This window comes from Gadus morhua, chromosome 4 (assembly GCF_902167405.1).
Source record: "Gadus morhua chromosome 4, gadMor3.0, whole genome shotgun sequence".
NCBI lineage: Eukaryota > Metazoa > Chordata > Actinopteri > Gadiformes > Gadidae > Gadus > Gadus morhua.
In genome coordinates, this window is record NC_044051.1 from 8,057,059 (window position 1) to 8,076,780 (window position 19,722).

The window sequence follows — 19,722 nt, forward strand, 5'->3', positions numbered from 1 at the left end:
ATAGATCATACCAAGTACACTATAGCACACACCAAGTACACTATCTCAATTACAATTACAATTAGGCCATTCAATTTTAAAAAAAGGCTTTTGCTAATTTCCCTTTTACTGTTTCTGATTTTATGTTTTAACAACCCCTTTTATTTTATTTTTTCTGTCTCTTAAACTCTGTAGCACTTTGAGTTTTCTGAATGTAAAGTGCTCTACAAATTAAATATATTATTATTATTATTATTTAGCAGACGCTTTTATCCAAAGCGACTTGCATCGGTTAATACGCACATTGACACACCGACGGCAGAGTCAACCATGCAAGGCGACAGCCTTAAGTGTCTTGCTCAGGGACACATCAACACTCAACTAGGTGGAGCTGGGGATCGAACTAGCAACCTTTCAGTGCACACTAACTACACTATAGTATACACCAAGTACACCATAGTATACACCAAGAACACTATAGTACACACCAAGTACACTATAGTACACCAAGTACACTATAATACATCAAGTACACTATAGTACACACCAAGTACACTATAGTACACACCAAGCACACTATAGTACACACAAAGTACACTATAGTACACCAAGTACACTCTCTATAGTACACATTAAGTACACCATCTCTAGAGTACACACTAAGTACATTATAGTACACACCAAGTACACTATAGAACACAAAGTACACTATCTCTATAGTACACACTAAGTACACTATCTCTATGGTCTGTAGTACACACTCAGTACACATTAAGTACACAATCTCTATTGTATACTTTGTACTATACTGTGTACATAGTGAGAGACAAACTAAGTTTCGTTCTTCTATTTGTCTTGTACATTTGTTGTAATTGACAATGAAGCTGACTTTGACTTTGACTTGACTTCTATCTCTATACAATACCTGATGCAGTACATGTATTATGTACCAAGATTTTACTGACGCTGTGTGTGTGTTTGCGTGTGTGTTTGTGTGTGTGTGTGTGTGTGTGTGTGTGTGTGTGTGTGTGTGTGTGTGTGTGTGTGTGTGTGTGTGTGTGTGTGTGTGTGTGTGTGTGTGTGTGTGTGTGTGTTTGTGTGTGCGTGTAGGCGGGGCCCACGAGGACAGGAATAAGTCGCGCCCCATCGTCATAACAACGCTCCGGCCAGGTGGGGCGGCTGACAGGTGAGAGGAGGTCTTACTGCATCTAACTGGATCAGTAGTGCTGGGTACTGGTCTGAACCCAGTGCAGGACTGGTTCTGGGGGGAACACATTCTGAATAGAGCTCACATTAGAAATCTCTCTCTCTCTCTTTCTCTCTCTCTCTCTCTCTCTCTCTCTCTCTCTCTCTCTCTCTCTCTCTCTCTCTCTCTCTCTCTCTCCCTCTCTCTCTCTCTCTAGAGAGGGCACCATCAAGCCGGGGGATCGACTGCTCAGCATCGATGGGATTCGTCTCCATGGCACCAGCCAATCAGAGGCCATGAGCATCCTGAAGCAGTGCGGCCAGGAGGCTACGCTGCTGCTAGAGTACGACGTCTCCATCATGGGTAACTACAGCTATAACTAGTACTATAAGTAGTACTGCTAGTATCATAACTAGTTATAGTAGTACCATAACTAGTACTACTAGTACCATAACTAGTACTATACCCTGCTGATAGAGTACCATGTGTCCATCATTGGTAACTACAGCTATAACTAGTACTATAACTAGTAGTACTAGTATACTAAATAATTATACTAGTATCATAACAAGTACTACTAGTACCGTAACTAGTACTACTAGTACCGTAACTAGTATTACACCCTGCTGAGAGAGTACAACGTGTACGTCTTGGGTAACTCACTATAACTATAACTAGTACTACTTGTACTACACCCTGCTGATAGAGTACCACGTGTCCATCCTGGGTAACTATCACAATAACTACCATAGCTAGTAATACCAGTACATAATATAACTATAACTACATCCTGCAGATAGAGTACCACATGTCCATCATGGGTAACTATAACCATAACTAGTACTACTAGTACTAAGTAGTCATACACCCTACTGGTTGAGTACGACGTGTCCATCATGGGCAGTACTAGTAGTACTAGTACTACCATAACTAGCACTACAAGTAGTAGTAGTAATACTTGTAGTAGTAGTAGTAATCCAAACCTTCCCTTCCAGACTCGGTTGCCACGGCGTCAGGTCCATTGCTTGTGGAGGTTGCCAAGGCCACGGGCTCCAGCCTGGGCGTGGCTCTGTCCACCGCCGTCTACTGTAACAAGCAGGTCATCATCATAGACAAGGTGAAGCCTGGCAGCATCGCAGACCGGTAAGACCCCTAAACAACAGCACTGACCCCTGACCCCTGAACCCTAACCCCTAAACACTAACCCCTGACCCTAAACACTAACCCCTGACCCTAAACACTAAACACTAGCCCCTGACCCTAACCACAGACCCTAACCCCTGACCCTAAACACTAACCCCTGACCCTAAACACTAACCCCTGACCCTAAACACTAACCCCTGACCCTAAACCCTAACCCCTGCCCCTAACCACAGACCCTAACCCCTGACCCTAAACACTAACCCCTGACCCTAAACACTAACCCCTGACCCTAAACACTAACCCCTGACCCTAAACACTAACCCCTGACCCTGACCACAGACCCTAACCCCTGACCCTAAACCCTAACCCCTGACCCTAAACACTAACCCCTGACCCTAAACACTAACCCCTGACCCTGACCACAGACCCTAACCCCTGACCCTAAACCCTAACCCCTGACCCTAACCACAGACCCTAACCCCTGACCCTAAACACTAACCCTAAACCTTAACCCTAAAAACGAACCCCTCACCATAACCACTGACCCTAACCCCTGACCCTAACCCCTGACCCTAAACACTGACCTTAACCCTAAACAACACTAACCCCTGACCCTAACCCCTGACCCTAAACACTGACCTTAACCCTAAACAACACTGACCCCTGACCCTAACCACTGACCGTAAACAACACTAACACTTACCCCTGACCCAAACCCCTTACCCTAACCCCTGATCCTCACTTTAACCCCTGACTCTAATCCCCTAACCTAACCCTGACCCCAACCCTACCCTGACCCCTGACCTTAACCACAGACCCTGACCTTACCCCTGACCCTAACCTTAAACCCTGACACCTAACCCTCACCTTAAACCTGACCCCTAACCCTGACCTTAACCCTTACCCTGAACTCTGACCTTAACCCTGACCCCTGACCTTAACCCTGACCCTAACCCCTGACCCCATGTGTCTCCAGGTGTGGTGCGCTCCACCCAGGTGACCACATCCTCTCGGTGGACGGCAGCTCCATGGAGTTCTGCTCGCTGGCTGAGGCGACGCAGCTATTGGCTGCTTCCTGTCAGCTGATCAAGATGGAGATCCTCCCCCACCACCAGACCAGACCGGCCATCAAACCCGCGGACCAAGGTTCATATCAGGCCCCCCTAAGGTCCTCCTCCTGATGGGCTCAGGGCTCAATGCAGGGGCTGCGATTAACCCCAAGTGTGTGTGTGTGTGTGTGTGTGTGTGTGTGTGTGTGTGTGTGTGTGTGTGTGTGTGTGTGTGTGTGTGTGTGTGTGTGTGTGTGTGTAGTCAAGGTGCAGCGCAGTATGCGACCCCTCCCCTGGGAGAGTGGGGGTGTTGGCTCCTCCCCTCCCCCCCTCCCCCCCTACCAGCACTACAACACCTACCACCCTGACCACTCCTCCTCCAGGACCCTGAACCACAACAAGACCACCAACCCCCGTACGTCCTGATCCTCTCCTCTCCTCTCCTTTCCTCTCCTCTCCTCCCCTCCTATACCCTCCTCTCCCCTCCTCCTCCTCTCCTCCCTCCTCTCCTTGTGGAGGGAGGAGCCTCTTTGTGATCTAGCAGTGACCTCCCCGTCTGTGTCTCTCTCTGTCTCTCTCTGTCTCTCTCTGTCTCTCTCTGTCTCTCTCTCTCTCTCTCTCTCTCTCTCTCTCTCTCTCTCTCTCTCTCTCTCTCTGTCTCTCTCTCTCTCTCTGCAGCGCTGGCCCAGTCGTTCTCCCCTGGCTCTATGTCCGCCTATAGTCTCTCGTCCATCAGCATGGGGACCCTGCCCCGGAACATGTATCCCAGCAGCCCCCGCGGCACGCTGCATAAGAGGAAGAGCAAGAAGAAGGACTTCAAGAGCTCTCGTAAGACCACCTTTAACCCCTCGGTCTGACCTCTGACCCCTCAGACTGACCCCTGACCCCTCAGACTGACCTCTAACCCCTCAGACTGACCTCTGACCTCCAACCCCTCAAACTGACCTCTGACCTCCAACCCCTCAGTCTGACCTCTGACCTCAGTCTGACCTCTGACCTCTCCCCTCAGTGTCCCTGGCGTCCAGTACGGTGGGTCTGGCGGGTCAGGTGGTCCACACCGAGACCACCGAGGTCCTGTTGCTGAGCGACGGCATTATGGGCTTTGGCATCCAGCTGCAGGGGGGGGTGTTTGCCACGGAAACGCTCTCCTCCCCCCCCCTCATCGCCTACATGGACCCGGACAGCCCCGCAGAGAGGTACACTACACACACACACACACACACACACACACACACACACACACACACACACACACACACACACACACACACGTGTAAATAATCAATCGTCACTGTGTGTGTGTGCGTGTGTGTGTGTGTGTGTGTGTGTGTGTGTGTGTGTGTGTGTGTGTGTGTGTGTAGGTGTGGTATCCTCCAGATAGGTGACAGGATATTGTCCATAAATGGAGTTCCTACTGAAGACTCGACCCTGGAGGAGACCAATCAGCTTCTGAGGGACTCGTCCATCACCGCCCAGCTCACCCTGGACATAGAGTTTGACGTAGCAGGTACACCCCCCTCCCCCCCACACACAGACACACACACACATCCCCCCCCCCCCACCCCCCTCCCAGAGCGGTGTCTCCATGACGACTAACCCCCCCGTCCTCCTCTCCAGAGTCGGTGGTTCCCAGTTCAGGAACGTTTCACGTGAAGCTTCCCAAGAAACCCGGAGTGGAGCTGGGCATCACCATCAGCTGTAAGGCCGTCTGTCTCAACGCCTGTCTGTCTCCACGTCTGTCTGTCTCAGTTTGTCTCTCCATCTGTCTGTCTCTCCCTGTCCGTCTCTCTGAGGGTCTCTCTCCCTGTCCGTCTCTCTGAGGGTCTCTCTCCCTGTCTGTCTCTCTGAGGGTCTCTCTCCCTGTCTGTCCCTCTGAGGGTCTCTCTGCCTATCTGTCTCTCTGATGGTCTCTCTGCCTGTCTGTCTCTCTGAGGGTCTCTCTCCATCTGTCTCTCTGAGGGTCCCTCTGCCTGTCTGTCTCTCTGAGGGTCTCTCTCCCTGTCTGTCTCTCTGAGGGTCTCTCTCCATCTGTCTGTCTCTCTGAGGGTCCCTCTGCCTGTCTGTCTCTCTGATGGTCTCTCTCCCTGTCTGTCTCTCTTATGGTCTCTCTTCCTGTCTGTCTGCAGCTCCCTCTAACAGGAAGTCAGGTGACGCGCTCATCATCTCGGACATCAAGAAGGGCAGCGTGGCACACAGGTACACACACACACACACACACACACACACACACACACACACACACACACACACACACACACACACACACACACACACACACACACACACACACACACACACACACACACACACACACAGGTACACACACACCCCTGTCTATCTATACCTATATCAATATCTAGATCTCTTTCTAGGGCTAGAGCTATACCTATATTGATGTCGACAACTAATGCTTGTCCATTTAACCTGATCCTCTTTAAATGGCCCAATGCTCCATGAACACATCGATCTGGTTAGAGTGCGGACTCAGTCCTCTATGGGTCATTAGTCCTCTCCGGTTCATTAGGCCCAAGTCCCCCTGGCGGTGGACGCTATAGCAGCATCCAGAACCTCTGGACTAACACGCGCTCTTCAGTGGAACTAACTCTGACTGGAGAGGAGACGGAGGGATCCTGAAGATACGAGGCCCCCGAGGTCTGTGGTTGAGGTCTCTGAGGCCTCAGGGGTCTCAGAGGTCTCTGAGAAGACGCTAGCACTGCTAGGGCCCTGTAGCACGCTAGCACCTCTGGATCACACTAGCGCTTCTAAAGCCCACTAGCATCCTAGCATACTATCCTCTTAATGGCCCGCTAGCATCCCCCAGTGGGCGGTGTCGTATCTCTGTGCCCCGAAGGGGGGTGTAGTATCTGTGTCCCCCCCGTCCGGTGGGCGGTGTAGTATCTGTGTCCCCCCGTCCGGTAGGCGGTGTAGTATCTGTGTCCCCCGGTCCGGTGGGCGGTGTAGTATCCCTGGCTGTAGTAACTTTGTAGTATCTCTGTAGTATCTTTCTCTCAGGGGTCTCTGAGGCCTCTGAGGTCTCTGAGGTCCGACAGCGTTAAGGCAGCGGGGGAGAGAAGGTGGGGGCTTTTCAGGTCCAGCTTCAGACGTGCTCCCGACCCCTGTGGTCCCCCAGAGCGGGAGAACTGACCTCGCGTGTCCCTGTGAACAGGACAGGCACCCTGGAGCTGGGCGACAAGCTGCTGGCCATCGACAACGTGCGGGTGGAGAGCTGCTCCATGGAGGAGGCGGTGGAGATCCTGCAGCAGTGTGAGGAGCTGGTGAAGCTGAAGATACGTAAAGACGAGGACAACTCAGGTACCTGATCTACTGACCACAGCTCTAGGTCTAGATGTAGAGAGACATCTCTATACACAGGGGTGCATATGATCTTTTTAGAGAGTTACTCAGGTGAGTAACAGGAGATGGTGTTTGGTACGCACCCCGCACATAGCCCCAGACGTGGCATCTGATCTTAGTAAACGTACCCAGTTTCACAAAGGAGAGTCCATTTTCAATACACAAATTCTTAAGCACAGCAGTGTTTTTTGCTCACATCTCACATTAAGGAACGTTGCAATCAGCTGATTTTGCAAAGTTCTCCAGTGTGTGCCCGGTGCACAGCGCACACACATCGCACATGACCGCACATGTCAGTTTGCTAATCATTCCTTTCGAGCCACGGCACATCTTGGCGCCACAGTTCGGAAGAAAAAATGCTCCAACTTCGTTTGCCTTTTCTTTGCAGGTGGCGAATGCCACCTGCAAAGAAGTAGCTTCTCAATGTATTTAGTTTTTGGATATTTTTTCGATCTCCCGTTAGTTACGCAAAAGCGTTGTAGTGACGTAACGCATCCCTGATTATGGGCGCGCATGCGTACTTGCGTACCAGTTATGTGCACCCCTGTCTATAAAACACTAGATGTATAGAAATGTCTCTCTAGATGAACCCTCTTACAGAGAGCGCTAAAGGTTTAGCCTCTAGTGGATTGGCATCCAGTGTGTTGTGTCCACCATTTAATGAAACCCTGGTGGAACCCAACCTCAAACCTTGTCTGTGTGTGTGTGTGTGTCTGTGTGTTTGTGTGCGTGTGTGTGTGTATGTGTGTCCTTGCATGTGTGTGTGCGTGTGTGTGTGTGTGCGTGTGTAGATGAGCAGGACCTGTCCGGCAGCATCATCTACACGGTGGAGCTGCAGCGGTACGGCGGTCCGCTGGGCATCACCATCTCTGGGACCGAGGAGCCCTTCGACCCCATCATCATCTCCTCGCTGACCGGGGGCGGCTTGGCCGAGAGGTAACCTGTAGCTGGCCCCGCTAGGGCCCTGGAGCACGCTAACACCGCTAGGGCCCTGGAGCACGCTAACACCGCTAGGGCCCTGGAGCACGCTAACACCGCTAGGGCCCTGGAGCACGCTAACACCGCTAGGGCTCTGGAGCACGCTAACACCGCTAGGGCACTGTATCACTGGACCCGCTAGGGCCCTGGAGCACGCTAACACCGCTAGGGCTCTGGAGCACGCTAACACCGCTAGGGCCCTGGAGCTAGTTAACACCGCTAGGGCCCTGTAGCACGCTAACACCGCTAGGGCCCTGTAGCACGCTAACACTGCTAGGGCCCTGTAGCGCGCTAACACCGCCAGGGCCCTGTAGCACGCTAACAACGCTAGGACCCTGTAGCACGCTAACTCTGGTAGGGCCCTGGAGCACGCTAACTCCGCTAGGGCCCTATAGCATGCTAATAGCGCTAGAGCCGCTGTAACATGCAAACACCGCTAGGGCCATGTAGCGCGCTAACACCGCTAGGGCCCTGTAGCATGCTAACACCTCTAGGACCCTGTAGCACTGGACCTGCTAGGGCCCTGGAGCACGCTAACACCGCTAGGGCCCTGTAGCATGCTAACACCACGAAGGGCCCTATACACCTTAAGAGCGTCTATAGCAAGCTGGCCCTGCTAGGGCCCTGTAGCACGCTAACACCACTAAGACCCTATAGCACGCTAACAGCGCTAGGGCCCTGTAGCACGCTAACAGCGTTAGAGCTGCTATAGCATGCGAACACCGCTGGGCCCTATAGCACCCAAGCGCCTCTAGATCACACTAGGGCATCTAAAGCCGACTAGCATCCTAGCATACCATCCTCTTAATGGCATCTTTAAAGCACTCTAGCATCTTCCTAGCAAGCAAGCCCCTTTAGAGTACACTAGCAACTTAAGCATGCGCTCCCATCAATGACCTCGTTGTGCTCCAGGACGGGGGCGATCCACGTGGGCGACCGCATCCTGGCCATCAACAGCAGCAGCCTGAAGGGGAAGCCGCTCAGCGAGGCCATCAGCTTGCTGCAGCAGGCGGGGGAGACCGTCACACTGAAGATCAAGAAGCAGCAGGACTGTAAGATACACACACACACACACACACACACACACACACACACACACACACACACACAGCTTTATGTATGTTAGGACTGTACGATACACACAGCTTTATATATGTTAGGAATGTACTATACACACACAGCTTTATATACATGTATCTGTTAGGGCTGTAAAATATGCACGCATAGAATAAACACAACCGGCTTTATATGTATGTGTTAGGGCTGGGTGATGAACACCTTAATAAAAGCCAGAATAGTGGTTACGGTTAGATGATATGATGTTGTTCTCCGGGTTAGATGATGATGTTCTCTGGGTTAGATGATGATGTTCTCTCAGTTAGGGTTGGATGATGTTCTCTGGGCTAGATGAAGATGATCTCTTTGTTAGGGTGGGATGATGATATTCTCTGGGTTAGATCATGATGTTCTCTGGGTTATATGATGACGATGTTCTCTGGGTTAAATTATGTTGGTCTCTGGGTTAGATGATGATGTTCTCTGGGTTAGGGTTAGATGATGTTCTCTGGGTTAGATGATGAGGTTTTCTTGGTTAGGGTTAGGCAAAGTTTCTCTGGGTTAGATGTTGATGTTCTCTCGGTTAGGGTTAGATGATGATGTTCTCTGGGTTAGATGATGATGTTCTCTGGGTTTGATGATGATGTTCTCTGGGTTAGATGATGATGTTCTCTGGGTTAGATGATGATGTTCTCTCGGTGAGGGTTAGATGATGATGTTCTCTGGGTTAGATGATGATGTTCTCTGGGTTTGATGATGATGTTCTCTGGGTTAGATGATGATGTTCTCTGGGTTAGATGATGATGTTCTCTGGGTTTGAAGATGATGTTCTCTGGGTTAGATGATGATGTTCTCTGGGTTTGATGATGATGTTCTCTGGGTTTGATGATGTTCTCTGGGTTCCAGTGTCCAGCCCCAAGTCGTGTGCGGTCAGCTCCTCTGGGGGGTTGGGGTCGGAGCCTGGTGAGGAGGAAGAGCCTGTTGTGGTGGCCCTGCCCCCCGGTCAGAGGGCGTACAGCACCCTGCCGTCGGTGGACAGTGCGGTGGAGTCCTGGGACGGCTCCACCGTTGACAGCGTGCTCAACCACGCCGGTACGTATTATTATATATATAACAATGATTGGCTAACACCAACCTTCTCACCCCCGTCACAAGATCAAGCACCGTACATATAGGAGACAGAGCTTTCGCCACTGCTGCCCCCACCCTCTTGAACTCCCTCCTCCCAAACATACACAACTCAGACTCAATAACCTCATTCAAAGTCAACTCAAAGACACCTGACCCCACCCATACCACACCTGACTCTAACCAACACCTTATTTTATTTCGAATTTTTCTGTATTTTGTTTTCTTGTGTCTTTGAGTGAAAAAAAATGAAAAAGCGCAACATAAATTCTATCTATTATTATTATTATTATTATTATTCTTTATTTTTATTTTTTTATTATTATTATATTATTATATTGTCTGGACTCCTGGGCAGGACTCTTGACTGTAGCTCCTCTCTGTCTCCAGGCTACCATTCCTACAGTTTCAACGAGTGGCGCAGCCCAAAGACAAACAACATCCAATCATCCACCGCCCCCCGCCAGAGAACCAATCCTCTGTCAGACCTTGGGCTGAGTGATGACGACTGGGACCGCCCCCCGCTAACCGGGTAAGAGACAGACTGATTAGCATTAGCAGTAATAGCAGCAATGGTTGTGTGTTTAGCTTGATTATAACCAGGCGTAATTTTAGTTTGTTTTAGCTTGATGCTAACTAACAGTAAAGGTAGTGTGTTTTAGCTCGAGGCTAACTAGCAGTAAAGGTTGTGTGTTTAAGCTTGAGGTTAACTAGCCGTAAAGGTAGTGTGTTTAAGCTTGAGGCTAACTAGCAGTAACAATAGTTTGTCTCTGTCTGCAGAGTCAATTATTTCCCCAGTTGCCTAATTTCTGACAGCAGGTATCTGACCTTTAAAGTTAAACCCTGCATCCTAAACCCTTTGCCACCTCCTGCTATATATACCAAGACACCACCTGATAATACCCTGATGATACTCAGACACACCTGATAATACCCTGACACCACCTGATAATACCCTGATAATACCCAGACACCACCTGATAATACCCAGATAATACCCTGATAATTCCCTGATAATAACCTGATAATTCCCTGATAATACCCAGACACACCTGATAATACCCTGGCACCACCTGATAATACCCTAATAATACCCTGACACCACCTGATAATTCCCTGAGACCACCTGATAATACCCTGATAATACCCAGACACCCCACCCGATTATACCTCACTCTGACAGCCTATTTCTTGCCCAAGCAGCAGCTGTAATGTGACCTCTGACCTCCAGGTTCAGCGTGGGGCCTGACGGGCCTGAACCGGACCAGGAGGAGAACTTCTGGTCCCAGGCGCTGGAGGACCTGGAGACCTGTGGTCAGAGCGGCATATTGAGAGAGCTAGAGGTATGTCTAGCTAACAAGCTACTTACCCTATCAACTAGACAACTAGAGGTACAGCCTTCATTAGCTAACAAGCTACTTACCCTATCAACTAGACAACTAGAGGTACTTCCCTCAGCTAGTTAACAAGCTACTTACCATATCAACTAGACAACTAGAGGTACCTCCCTCAGCTAGGTTACAGGCTACTTGCGATATCAACTAGACAACTAGAGGTACGCCCTTCATTAGCTAATAGACTACTTACCCTAAAAACTAGGCAGCTAGAGGTACTGCCCTCAGCTAGCTAACACGGTACTTACCCTATCGCCTAGACAAATACTGTAGAGGTACAGCCTTCATTAGCTAACGCGCTACTACTTACCCTATCAAGTAGACAACTAGAGGTACAGCCTTCATTAGCTAATAGGTTACTAACCCTATCAGCTAGACAGCAAGAGGTATTGCCTTCAGCTAGCTAACAGGCTACTTACCATATCAACTAGACAACTAGAGGTACCTCCCTCAGCTAGCTTACAGGCTACCTGCGATATCAACTAGACAACTAGAGGTACGCCCTTCATTAGCTAACAGACTACTTACCCTATCAACTAGACAGCTAGAGGTATTGCCTTCAGCTAGCTTACAGCTACTTTCCCTATCAACTAGACAACTAGAGGTACCGCTCTCAGCTAGCTTACAGGCTACTTATATAGGTCAGGTGATGCCCTGGATAGTGTGTCTTCCTAACAGGCGCCCTAATGGCTCTTTCTAGGCAACCATCATGTCGGGCTCCAGTCTAAGTCTAAACCATGAGCCGCCGCCCCCCCGCTCTGGCCTGGGACGGCAGGCCAGCTTCCAGGAGCACAGCAGCAACCGACCACAGGTACACAACCGTTACACAACCCCTACACAACCTCAGGTACAGAACCCCCACACAACTTAAGGCACACAACCCCCACACAACGCCAGGTACACAACACTACACAACTCCTACACAACCCCAGGTACACAACCGCTACACAACTCCTGCACAACCTCAGGTACAGAACCCCTACACAACTTAAGACACACAACCCCTAGACAACCCCAGGTACACAACACTACAAAACTCCTACATAACCCCAGGTACACAACCGCTACACAACTCCTACACAACCTCAGGTACACAACCCCTACACAACCTAAGGCACACAACCCCTGCACAACCCCAGGTACACAACCGCTACACAACTCCTACACAGTCCCCAGGTACACAACCGCTACACAACTCCTACACAACCTCAGGTACACAACCCCTTCACAACGCCAGGTACACACCGGTAGACAACCCCTACACAACCTCAGGTACACAACCCCTACACGACCTCAGGTACACAACTCCTACACAACCGCTACACAACCCTGATTGGATGCTGGGTTAATGCTGTGTTGTGATTGGATGCAGGTGGCTCCGCGCTCCAACACCTTGCCCTCCGACCCCGCGCGGAGAGCCTTCGCAGTGAGGAAGATGAAGCAGGAAGTCAGCGACATCCTGACGCAGACCCCAGTGGAGCTACACAAGGTACTAACTACTACTATTATACTAATACTACTATTACTAAACTATACTGCTACTACTACTACTACTACTATACTATGCTGCTACTACTACTACAGACCCCAGAAGATCTACACAAGGTACTAACTACTACTAAGCTATACTGCTACTAGACTACTACTATGTCTACTATACTACTACTACTAAACTATACTGCTACTACAGACCCCAATGGAGCTACACAAGACACTAACTACTACTATACTACTACTACTATACTGCTACTACTACTACTACTACTATTACTATTATACTATGCTGCTACTACTACTACAGACCCCAGTGGAGCTACACAAGGTACTAACTACTACTTTACTACTACTACTATACTATACTATACTGCTACTACTACTACAACTACTACTACCTTAATTATGTTCTTCTGTATTTTCTTCACACTGACATAATCTTAGTCTCTGAAATCCTTTATCCAAACATAACCCTGCAGAGTTAGTGCCTTGCTTTAGCAGTGTGAGTAGAAGCCCTAACCCTGCACAATCTGTGTGTGTGTGTGTGTGTGTGTGTGTGTGTGTGTGTGTGTGTGTCTGTGCGTGCGTGCGTGCGTGCGTGCGTGCGTGCGTGCGTGCGTGCGTGCGTGCGTGCGTGCGTGCGTGCGTGCGTGCGTGCGTGCGTGTGTGTGTGTGTAGGTGAGTCTGGAGAAGGCCTCTGACGCGGAGGACTTTGGCTTCAGCGTGTCTGACGGTCTGCTGGAGAGAGGAGTCTACATCAACAACATCAAGCAGGGTGGGGCCGCCCACCGGGCCGGCCTGCAGACCTATGACCGCATGCTGCAGGTAGGCCTACACACATTAGGTTAAATACTAGGTTTTATTCTGCCCCATATAAACCAGTTGTTATCTATTATTTATTATTCTGCTCTAGATAAACCTTGTGGTTATAAATGATGTATTATTCTGCTCTAGATAAACCAGGTGTTATACATGATGTATTATTCTGCTCTAGATAAACCTTGTGGTTATAAATTATGTATTATTCTGCTCTAGATAAACCTTGTGGTTATAAATGATGTATTATTCTGCTCTAGATAGACCATGTGGTTATAAATTATGTATTATTCAGCTCTAGATAAACCTTGTGGTTATAAATGATGCATTATTCAGCTCTAGATAAACCTTGTGGTTATAAATGATGTATTATTCTGCTCTAGATAAACCTTGTGGTTATAAATGATGTATTATTCTGCTCTAGATAAACCATGTGAGGACGCGGGACTTTGACTGCTGTCTCGTGGTTCCTCTCATCTCGGAGTCTGGAAACAAACTGGAGCTTGTGATCAGCAGAAACCCCGCCTCCTCCTCCCCGACCGCCAATCACAGCCATTCGCTGGGCCCTGGGCATGCCACCCAGCCAACCAGTAGTGAGCTGGGGGCTGAGGAGGAGGGGCACATCATATGGAGCCAACCAGGGGAGGCCTCCTTATAGCAGCGGAGCTACGGCCCGCTAGCCCCAAGCACACCTGGTGGACCAGACCCCACCCTGGTGGACCAGTGCCCCCTGGTGGACCAGACCACCTGGTGGACCAGACCACCTGGTGGACCACACCCCCCTTGGTGGACCAGAACCCCCCCTGGTAGACCAGGACAAAGCAGCACAAAGACCACAACACAGACAGACAGACAGACAGGTAGAGAGAGCGACAGACAGATAGACAGACCGACAGGTAGATGGACAGGTAGTGAGACAGACGGACAGGTTTTGGTTTTTAGTGCCCCCCTCCCCCACCCGAGCACAGTTTGTATGACAACTCCGCGACGACGCGGAGGTTCAATAAAGAATAATGTTTTTTAGTGTTTACACACGAGGACTGGCCACACTGTGTGTGTGCGTGTGTGTGTGTATTTGTATGTATATGTGTGTGTGTGTGTGTGTGTGTGTGTGTGTGTAGGTGCGTGCATGTGTTTAAGAGACTCAGGCCAGTAAAGACCCACTCAGCTCTGTGGTTGGCTAATAGACATGCCACCTGTCTTCTGATTGGCTGGAACCAGTCAGAAGCCCCGCCCCCATGTGAGTCACTGTCGTAGAGCACCAAGCATGCCCCTCCCTCATCTATTATGCTACTCAAACCGCGTGTGTTAGTTAGGACGTTTCCATGGTTACTGAATCACTTCCATGATGTAAAAAATAACCTTTTCTACCCCCCTGTGACAAACATGTGTGTGTGACGTGTGTGTGTTGTGTGTGTGCAAGTGCAGCCTACTGATGTTCAAAGCGATGTCACCATCTTGCTGCCTCTACTTCTATATTCACTGTTAACCTTTTGCACCAACCAATAGGAATCCTCCGTCAGCAGAAGCCCAACATGGCCGCTCCTCAGAGGTCAGCAGAGTCTAATTATCTCACTGGATGCCCACAGTAACCTTCCAGCCACAGGAAGTAGCACTATGCTAACCCTCCAGCCACAGGAAGTAGCCCTATGCTATACCAACCAACAGGAAGTAGCCCTATGCTATCCAAACTGACAGGAGGTAGCACTATGCTAGCCCTCCACCAACAGGAAGTAGCAATGTCCTAACTCCATTAATAGGAAGTACCACTGTGCTAACCCTCCACTAACCGGAAGTAGCACAATACTAACCCTCAACTTACAGAAATTATCACTGTGCTAACCCTCCAATAACAGGAAGTAGCACTATGCTAACCCTCCTTTAACAGGAAGTATCACTGTGCTAACCCTCAAACAACAGGAAGTAGCACTATGCTAACCCTCCACCAGGAGGAGGCAGCCCTGTGCTAAATGTCTGGGTCAGGGAGTGTTAGGTTGTGAAACCTAAAGCCATAACGTCACTCCACTAAGGCTACCTGATAGCCTAGACATGGCTGTGTGTGTGTGTGTGTGTGTGTGTGTGGGTGTGTACTGGTCCAGGTTGCAGGGAGATCTTTGTGAGTTGTTATCACATGTTGTTGTGAACATGGTCTTTCCACTATCAGTAGACTAGATTACATGTTGAATCTGTAGCCTCCGTTTGTCCTTCCGAGAGGAAACACCAAACAAACTGTATTTTTATTTCTAAAAGGACTGGGAGGTTGTAAAGTATTTTTGTACAAATTTAATACTTTGGTAGCATGATCTTCCTGGTGTGTTTTGTGTGTTTATGGAGGAAGTCCAGCAACACAATCAATAAAGACCCTACAAACCAGCGAGTGGTTTCTGTAACACGCTTCAATCAGAAGAGGTACGAGTGCGGAGAGATGAGCACATGGCTCAGCAGGCTGGCTCTGGCCGTCCCCATGTGGACGTTTGGGCCCCCAAAGACACCAAGAAAGAAAGCTGCCATTTCTTCAACCAAAAAAAAAATAATTTAAATAAAATGACCAAGCAAGTAGCAAGTGTATTGAAAGCATCTATGTGCCCAGAATTCCATGAAAAAATTATATAGATACAATTAAATTGATAAATCATTATGTTTGGGGTGCAGCAGCACAGCCATCGTGCACATAGCAACATGGATTTAGCTAATCAGCGTCCTGGAATCTGATGCTTAAAGGGTGATGTGGTGTATGGAGGAGTGACACCTGACGTTATCCATGTTATGAACGTATGTTTAGTATCCATAAGTTGCAATGTTTATCCAAATTGTGTTCCTTAATAAATTAGTTTAGAACCTTTAATCCAAAAAAAGATTCTGTAGGTTTAAATCGCTGGTGTCAACGTGAGATTTGAATTTGGGATTTTGTTTTTTAATCTTTTCCTCTTAAAGGGACACTGTGTAATATTTTCAGTCATTTATTACCTCAAATCAACGTATTCATTCATAAATAAGTCCTCATTGGTGTAAAATAATCTCTGCCAAAAATCTCACTTATCCTCCTGAGCGAAGAATAATTAATAAGTAGTTACATAGGACGGGTAAGCTTCATGGAGGCTTCCATGTTCTTCCGGTCTATGAACTACCGAGAGGGACAAAAAGCACTACGTAGTACAGGAAATGCAAACGCGTTTTCACTCTGAGCCAGCGTGAATGATGACTGAAATACTTCCACTAATGATTCAATGCTCTTGGAATTTGTTTGAAACAACGAACCTCATCATCATTCGAATGACTCGATGAGTTAGTTTTGGATGTCATGACACCGCTTCTGGGCACATACTGCCCACTGTAGTTTTTGAACAAGCGAGCACTATTAGTTTGAATGCAATATACAATTGTACCACTAGATGGGAGTAATTTTACACAGTGTCCCTTTAAAGAACACCAGATCGATGACCTTAAAATTAAATGGGGCCAACAGACAACATTTTGCACAGGGGCCCAAAAGGCAGCTGCGGCCCTGTCTGAGCTGCTGAGTTTCGTCTGTGAAAAATGAGAGCAAATGTCGAGTTCTATTCAACAAACCTCAATGTAAATGAAGGCCAAGGTTAGCTCTTCGATAATCACCACATTCATGACAGCCGGCCTCATCAACCAATTACAGCTCAGGATTGGTGTCCAACTTTAGTGAAACTGATATTGAGCAATCTGACCAATCAAAATTAAGTCCATTCAAGCTCAAATCAATCACCTGATAGGTCAGATTGTAGTGAAGCACGTGTTGGTTTATTGATCTACCAAGAGCTGATGAAGACGTTGGTTTATTGATCTACTAAGAGCCAATCATGATTAAGACGTTGGTTTATAGATCTACTAAGAGCTGATCATGATACAGTGTTGGTTTATTGATCTACTAAGAGCTGATCATGATGAAGACATGGTTGGTTTATTGATCTACTAAGAGCGTATCATGATGTAATGAAGATATTGTTGGTTTATTGATCTTCTAAGAGCTGATCATTATGCAATGAAGACAGTGTTGGTTTATTGAACTACTAAAAGCTGACCATGATGTAATGAAGAGCTAGTTTATTAAACTTCTTAGAGCTGCAGATGAAAGAAAACTACAAAGTGGGCGTGGCAAAATGAACATGCAATTACCTGCAGCTGCTTTGATTGACTTCAAAACAAAGACCCATTAGGCATGAAAACAGAGAAAACATGACGCGTATAACACTGTCACTGATAACATCTTCACATAAGATAACACACACACACACACACACACACACACACACACACACACACACACACACACACACACACACACACACACACACACACACACACACACACACACGTTGATGTTTTTATTAGTTTGTTCGCAGCTTCATACCCTAACCACCTGTCAAATAAAAAAAAAAAATATATATATATATATATATATATATATATATATATAAACATAAATCGGGATCACATCATGTCAAAAATATATACATATAAAACATTCACATCATATTAAAAATAAATAATTCAAAACAGGTTCACATCATTGGTAAATTATAAATAATAAATCGATCTGTGTTCTGCTCTCCTGCCGCTCGGTGATCGACTAGTCTTGTCGGTAACCCGCAGCTTCTTACAGTGTTAGCGGCGTTAGCATCCCTACAGTCTCTTCTTATACAGAACTACTTGCTACTATCAACAACTGCCGCCCTCAGACTCGACATGTCCACAGCGCTGGAGACCTACATCAACCGTATCCTTCATGAGATTAGCCAAGCAGGCTAGCGCTGCTTTGCTGAGGTTAGCCTAGCTCTGGTTAGCTGTTGATCAATGGCGCTCGGAGCTAGGCTAGCTCTGGTTAGCTGCTATCTGCACTGTGTTGTTGTATTATCGGGGTTCCCACTGGACCCCTAACGGCTCTTTGTTCCATAACTCAGCCTCAGGGACCGTCGCCATTGTGACCTCGGACGGCAGGATGATCGTGGTGAGGAAGGTTTCAGAGCACCTGATTGGCCATGTGTAGCTTAAAGTCATCCTACTCCTCGTGTGTGTGTGTGGGGGGGTGGGTATGGGTGTGTGGGTGTGTGGGTGTGGGTGTGGGTGTGTGGGTGTGTGTTGCAGTGATGTGTGTGGTGGGTGTGTGTTGCAGTGATGTGTGTGTTGCAGTGATCTGTGTGTGTGTCTGTGTTGCAGTGATGTGTGTTGCAGTGATCTGTGAGTGTGTTTGTGTTGCAGTGATCTGTGAGTGTGTGTGTGTTTGTGTGTGTTGCAGTGATCTGTGAGTGTGTGTGTGTTTCTGTTGCAGTGATGTGTGTTGCAGTGATCTGTGAGTGTGTGTGTGTGTGTGTGTTGCAGGGCACTGATGAGTGTGTGTTTTGCAGGGCACGCTGAAGGGTTTTGACCAGACCATCAACCTGATCCTGGATGAGAGCCATGAGCGTGTGTTCAGCTCCTCTCAGGGGGTGGAGCAGGTGGTGCTGGGGCTCTACATCGTCAGGGGCGACAACGTGTGAGTACTGCTACCTCCCTAGTGTGTGTTGCAGTGATGAGTGATCAGTGTGTGTTGCAGGGTGGTGTGTGGCAGTGCAGTAATCTGTGTGTGTGTGTTGCAGTACAGTGGTCAGTGTGTTTGTGTTGCAGCGATCAGTTTGTGTGTATTGTAGTGCAGTGATCAATGTGTGTGTGTTGCAGTACAGTGGTCAGTGTGTGTGTATTGTAGTGCAGTGATCAGTGTGTGTGTGTTGCAGTACAGTGGTCAGTGTGTTGCAGCGATCAGTTTGTGTGTATTGTAGTGCAGTGATCAGTGTGTGTGTGTGTTGCAGGGCGGTGATCGGAGAGGTGGATGAGGAGACGGACTCTACATTGGACCTCGGCAACATAAGGGCTGAGCCACTCAACTCCGTGGCCCATTGACCCCCCCCCCCCCCTTTAACCTCTCCTGAGGTGTGTGTGTGTGTGAGTGTTTTTGGATGTTTTCTTTTATAAATAAAGTTGAGGATTTGATGTTTGAGTTGTCATTCGTGTGGAGGCTGTAGAACACAGGAAGCACTACGATCACTAGCACCTCAGAGCGCCTCTGTTTGATTCTGCTCACTGCTTTACGTACACCAATTGCTCGGTTTGGGGTGGCTCAGTCCGCTTATATTGGCGT

The 19,722-nt window shown here is 48.3% G+C and overlaps 2 protein-coding genes across 8 annotated transcripts in view; both read left to right on the top strand.

The window, feature by feature from the left end:
- Positions 1-15,950, top strand: part of grip1 (glutamate receptor interacting protein 1) — a 28,469-nt gene extending 12,519 nt beyond the window's left edge. For 3 of the 7 annotated variants that reach the window (XM_030354691.1, XM_030354689.1, XM_030354692.1), the window contains exons 6-26: positions 1,090-1,165; positions 1,383-1,528; positions 2,161-2,308; positions 3,285-3,454; positions 3,620-3,772; positions 4,036-4,185; positions 4,367-4,553; positions 4,719-4,864; positions 4,975-5,055; positions 5,484-5,553; positions 6,524-6,669; positions 7,503-7,647; positions 8,602-8,741; positions 9,652-9,837; positions 10,264-10,405; positions 10,654-10,692; positions 11,105-11,216; positions 11,968-12,078; positions 12,640-12,756; positions 13,440-13,586; positions 14,002-15,950. In XM_030354691.1, the coding sequence (XP_030210551.1) occupies positions 1,090-1,165; positions 1,383-1,528; positions 2,161-2,308; positions 3,285-3,454; positions 3,620-3,772; positions 4,036-4,185; positions 4,367-4,553; positions 4,719-4,864; positions 4,975-5,055; positions 5,484-5,553; positions 6,524-6,669; positions 7,503-7,647; positions 8,602-8,741; positions 9,652-9,837; positions 10,264-10,405; positions 10,654-10,692; positions 11,105-11,216; positions 11,968-12,078; positions 12,640-12,756; positions 13,440-13,586; positions 14,002-14,235 (2,846 nt within the window). In that variant the 3' untranslated portion in view covers positions 14,236-15,950. The remainder of the gene's footprint in view (positions 1-1,089; positions 1,166-1,382; positions 1,529-2,160; positions 2,309-3,284; positions 3,455-3,619; positions 3,773-4,035; positions 4,186-4,366; positions 4,554-4,718; positions 4,865-4,974; positions 5,056-5,483; positions 5,554-6,523; positions 6,670-7,502; positions 7,648-8,601; positions 8,742-9,651; positions 9,838-10,263; positions 10,406-10,653; positions 10,693-11,104; positions 11,217-11,967; positions 12,079-12,639; positions 12,757-13,439; positions 13,587-14,001) is intronic. The other 4 variants (XM_030354690.1, XM_030354696.1, XM_030354693.1 and 1 more) reach the window with 3 other exon arrangements.
- Positions 15,951-18,147: 2,197 nt separating this feature from the next.
- Positions 18,148-19,574, top strand: lsm8 (LSM8 homolog, U6 small nuclear RNA associated). The gene is made up of 4 exons (XM_030354748.1): positions 18,148-18,324; positions 18,515-18,555; positions 18,953-19,080; positions 19,394-19,574. Exons 1-4 carry the CDS (start codon positions 18,294-18,296, stop codon positions 19,482-19,484), a joined length of 291 nt encoding a protein of 96 aa, XP_030210608.1. The 5' UTR covers positions 18,148-18,293; the 3' UTR covers positions 19,485-19,574.
- The last annotated feature ends 148 nt before the right edge of the window (positions 19,575-19,722 follow it).

What these genes read in the sequence shown, in the direction of transcription:
- lsm8 (XM_030354748.1), top strand. Translation starts at nt 18,294, where the DNA reads ATGTCCACAGCGCTGGAGACCTACATCAACC. An exon ending in GCTGGAGACCTACATCAACC is followed by an intron (nt 18,325 to 18,514) that starts GTATCCTTCATG and finishes ACTCAGCCTCAG; the next exon opens with GGACCGTCGCCATTGTGACC. An exon ending in CGGACGGCAGGATGATCGTG is followed by an intron (nt 18,556 to 18,952) that starts GTGAGGAAGGTT and finishes TGTGTTTTGCAG; the next exon opens with GGCACGCTGAAGGGTTTTGA.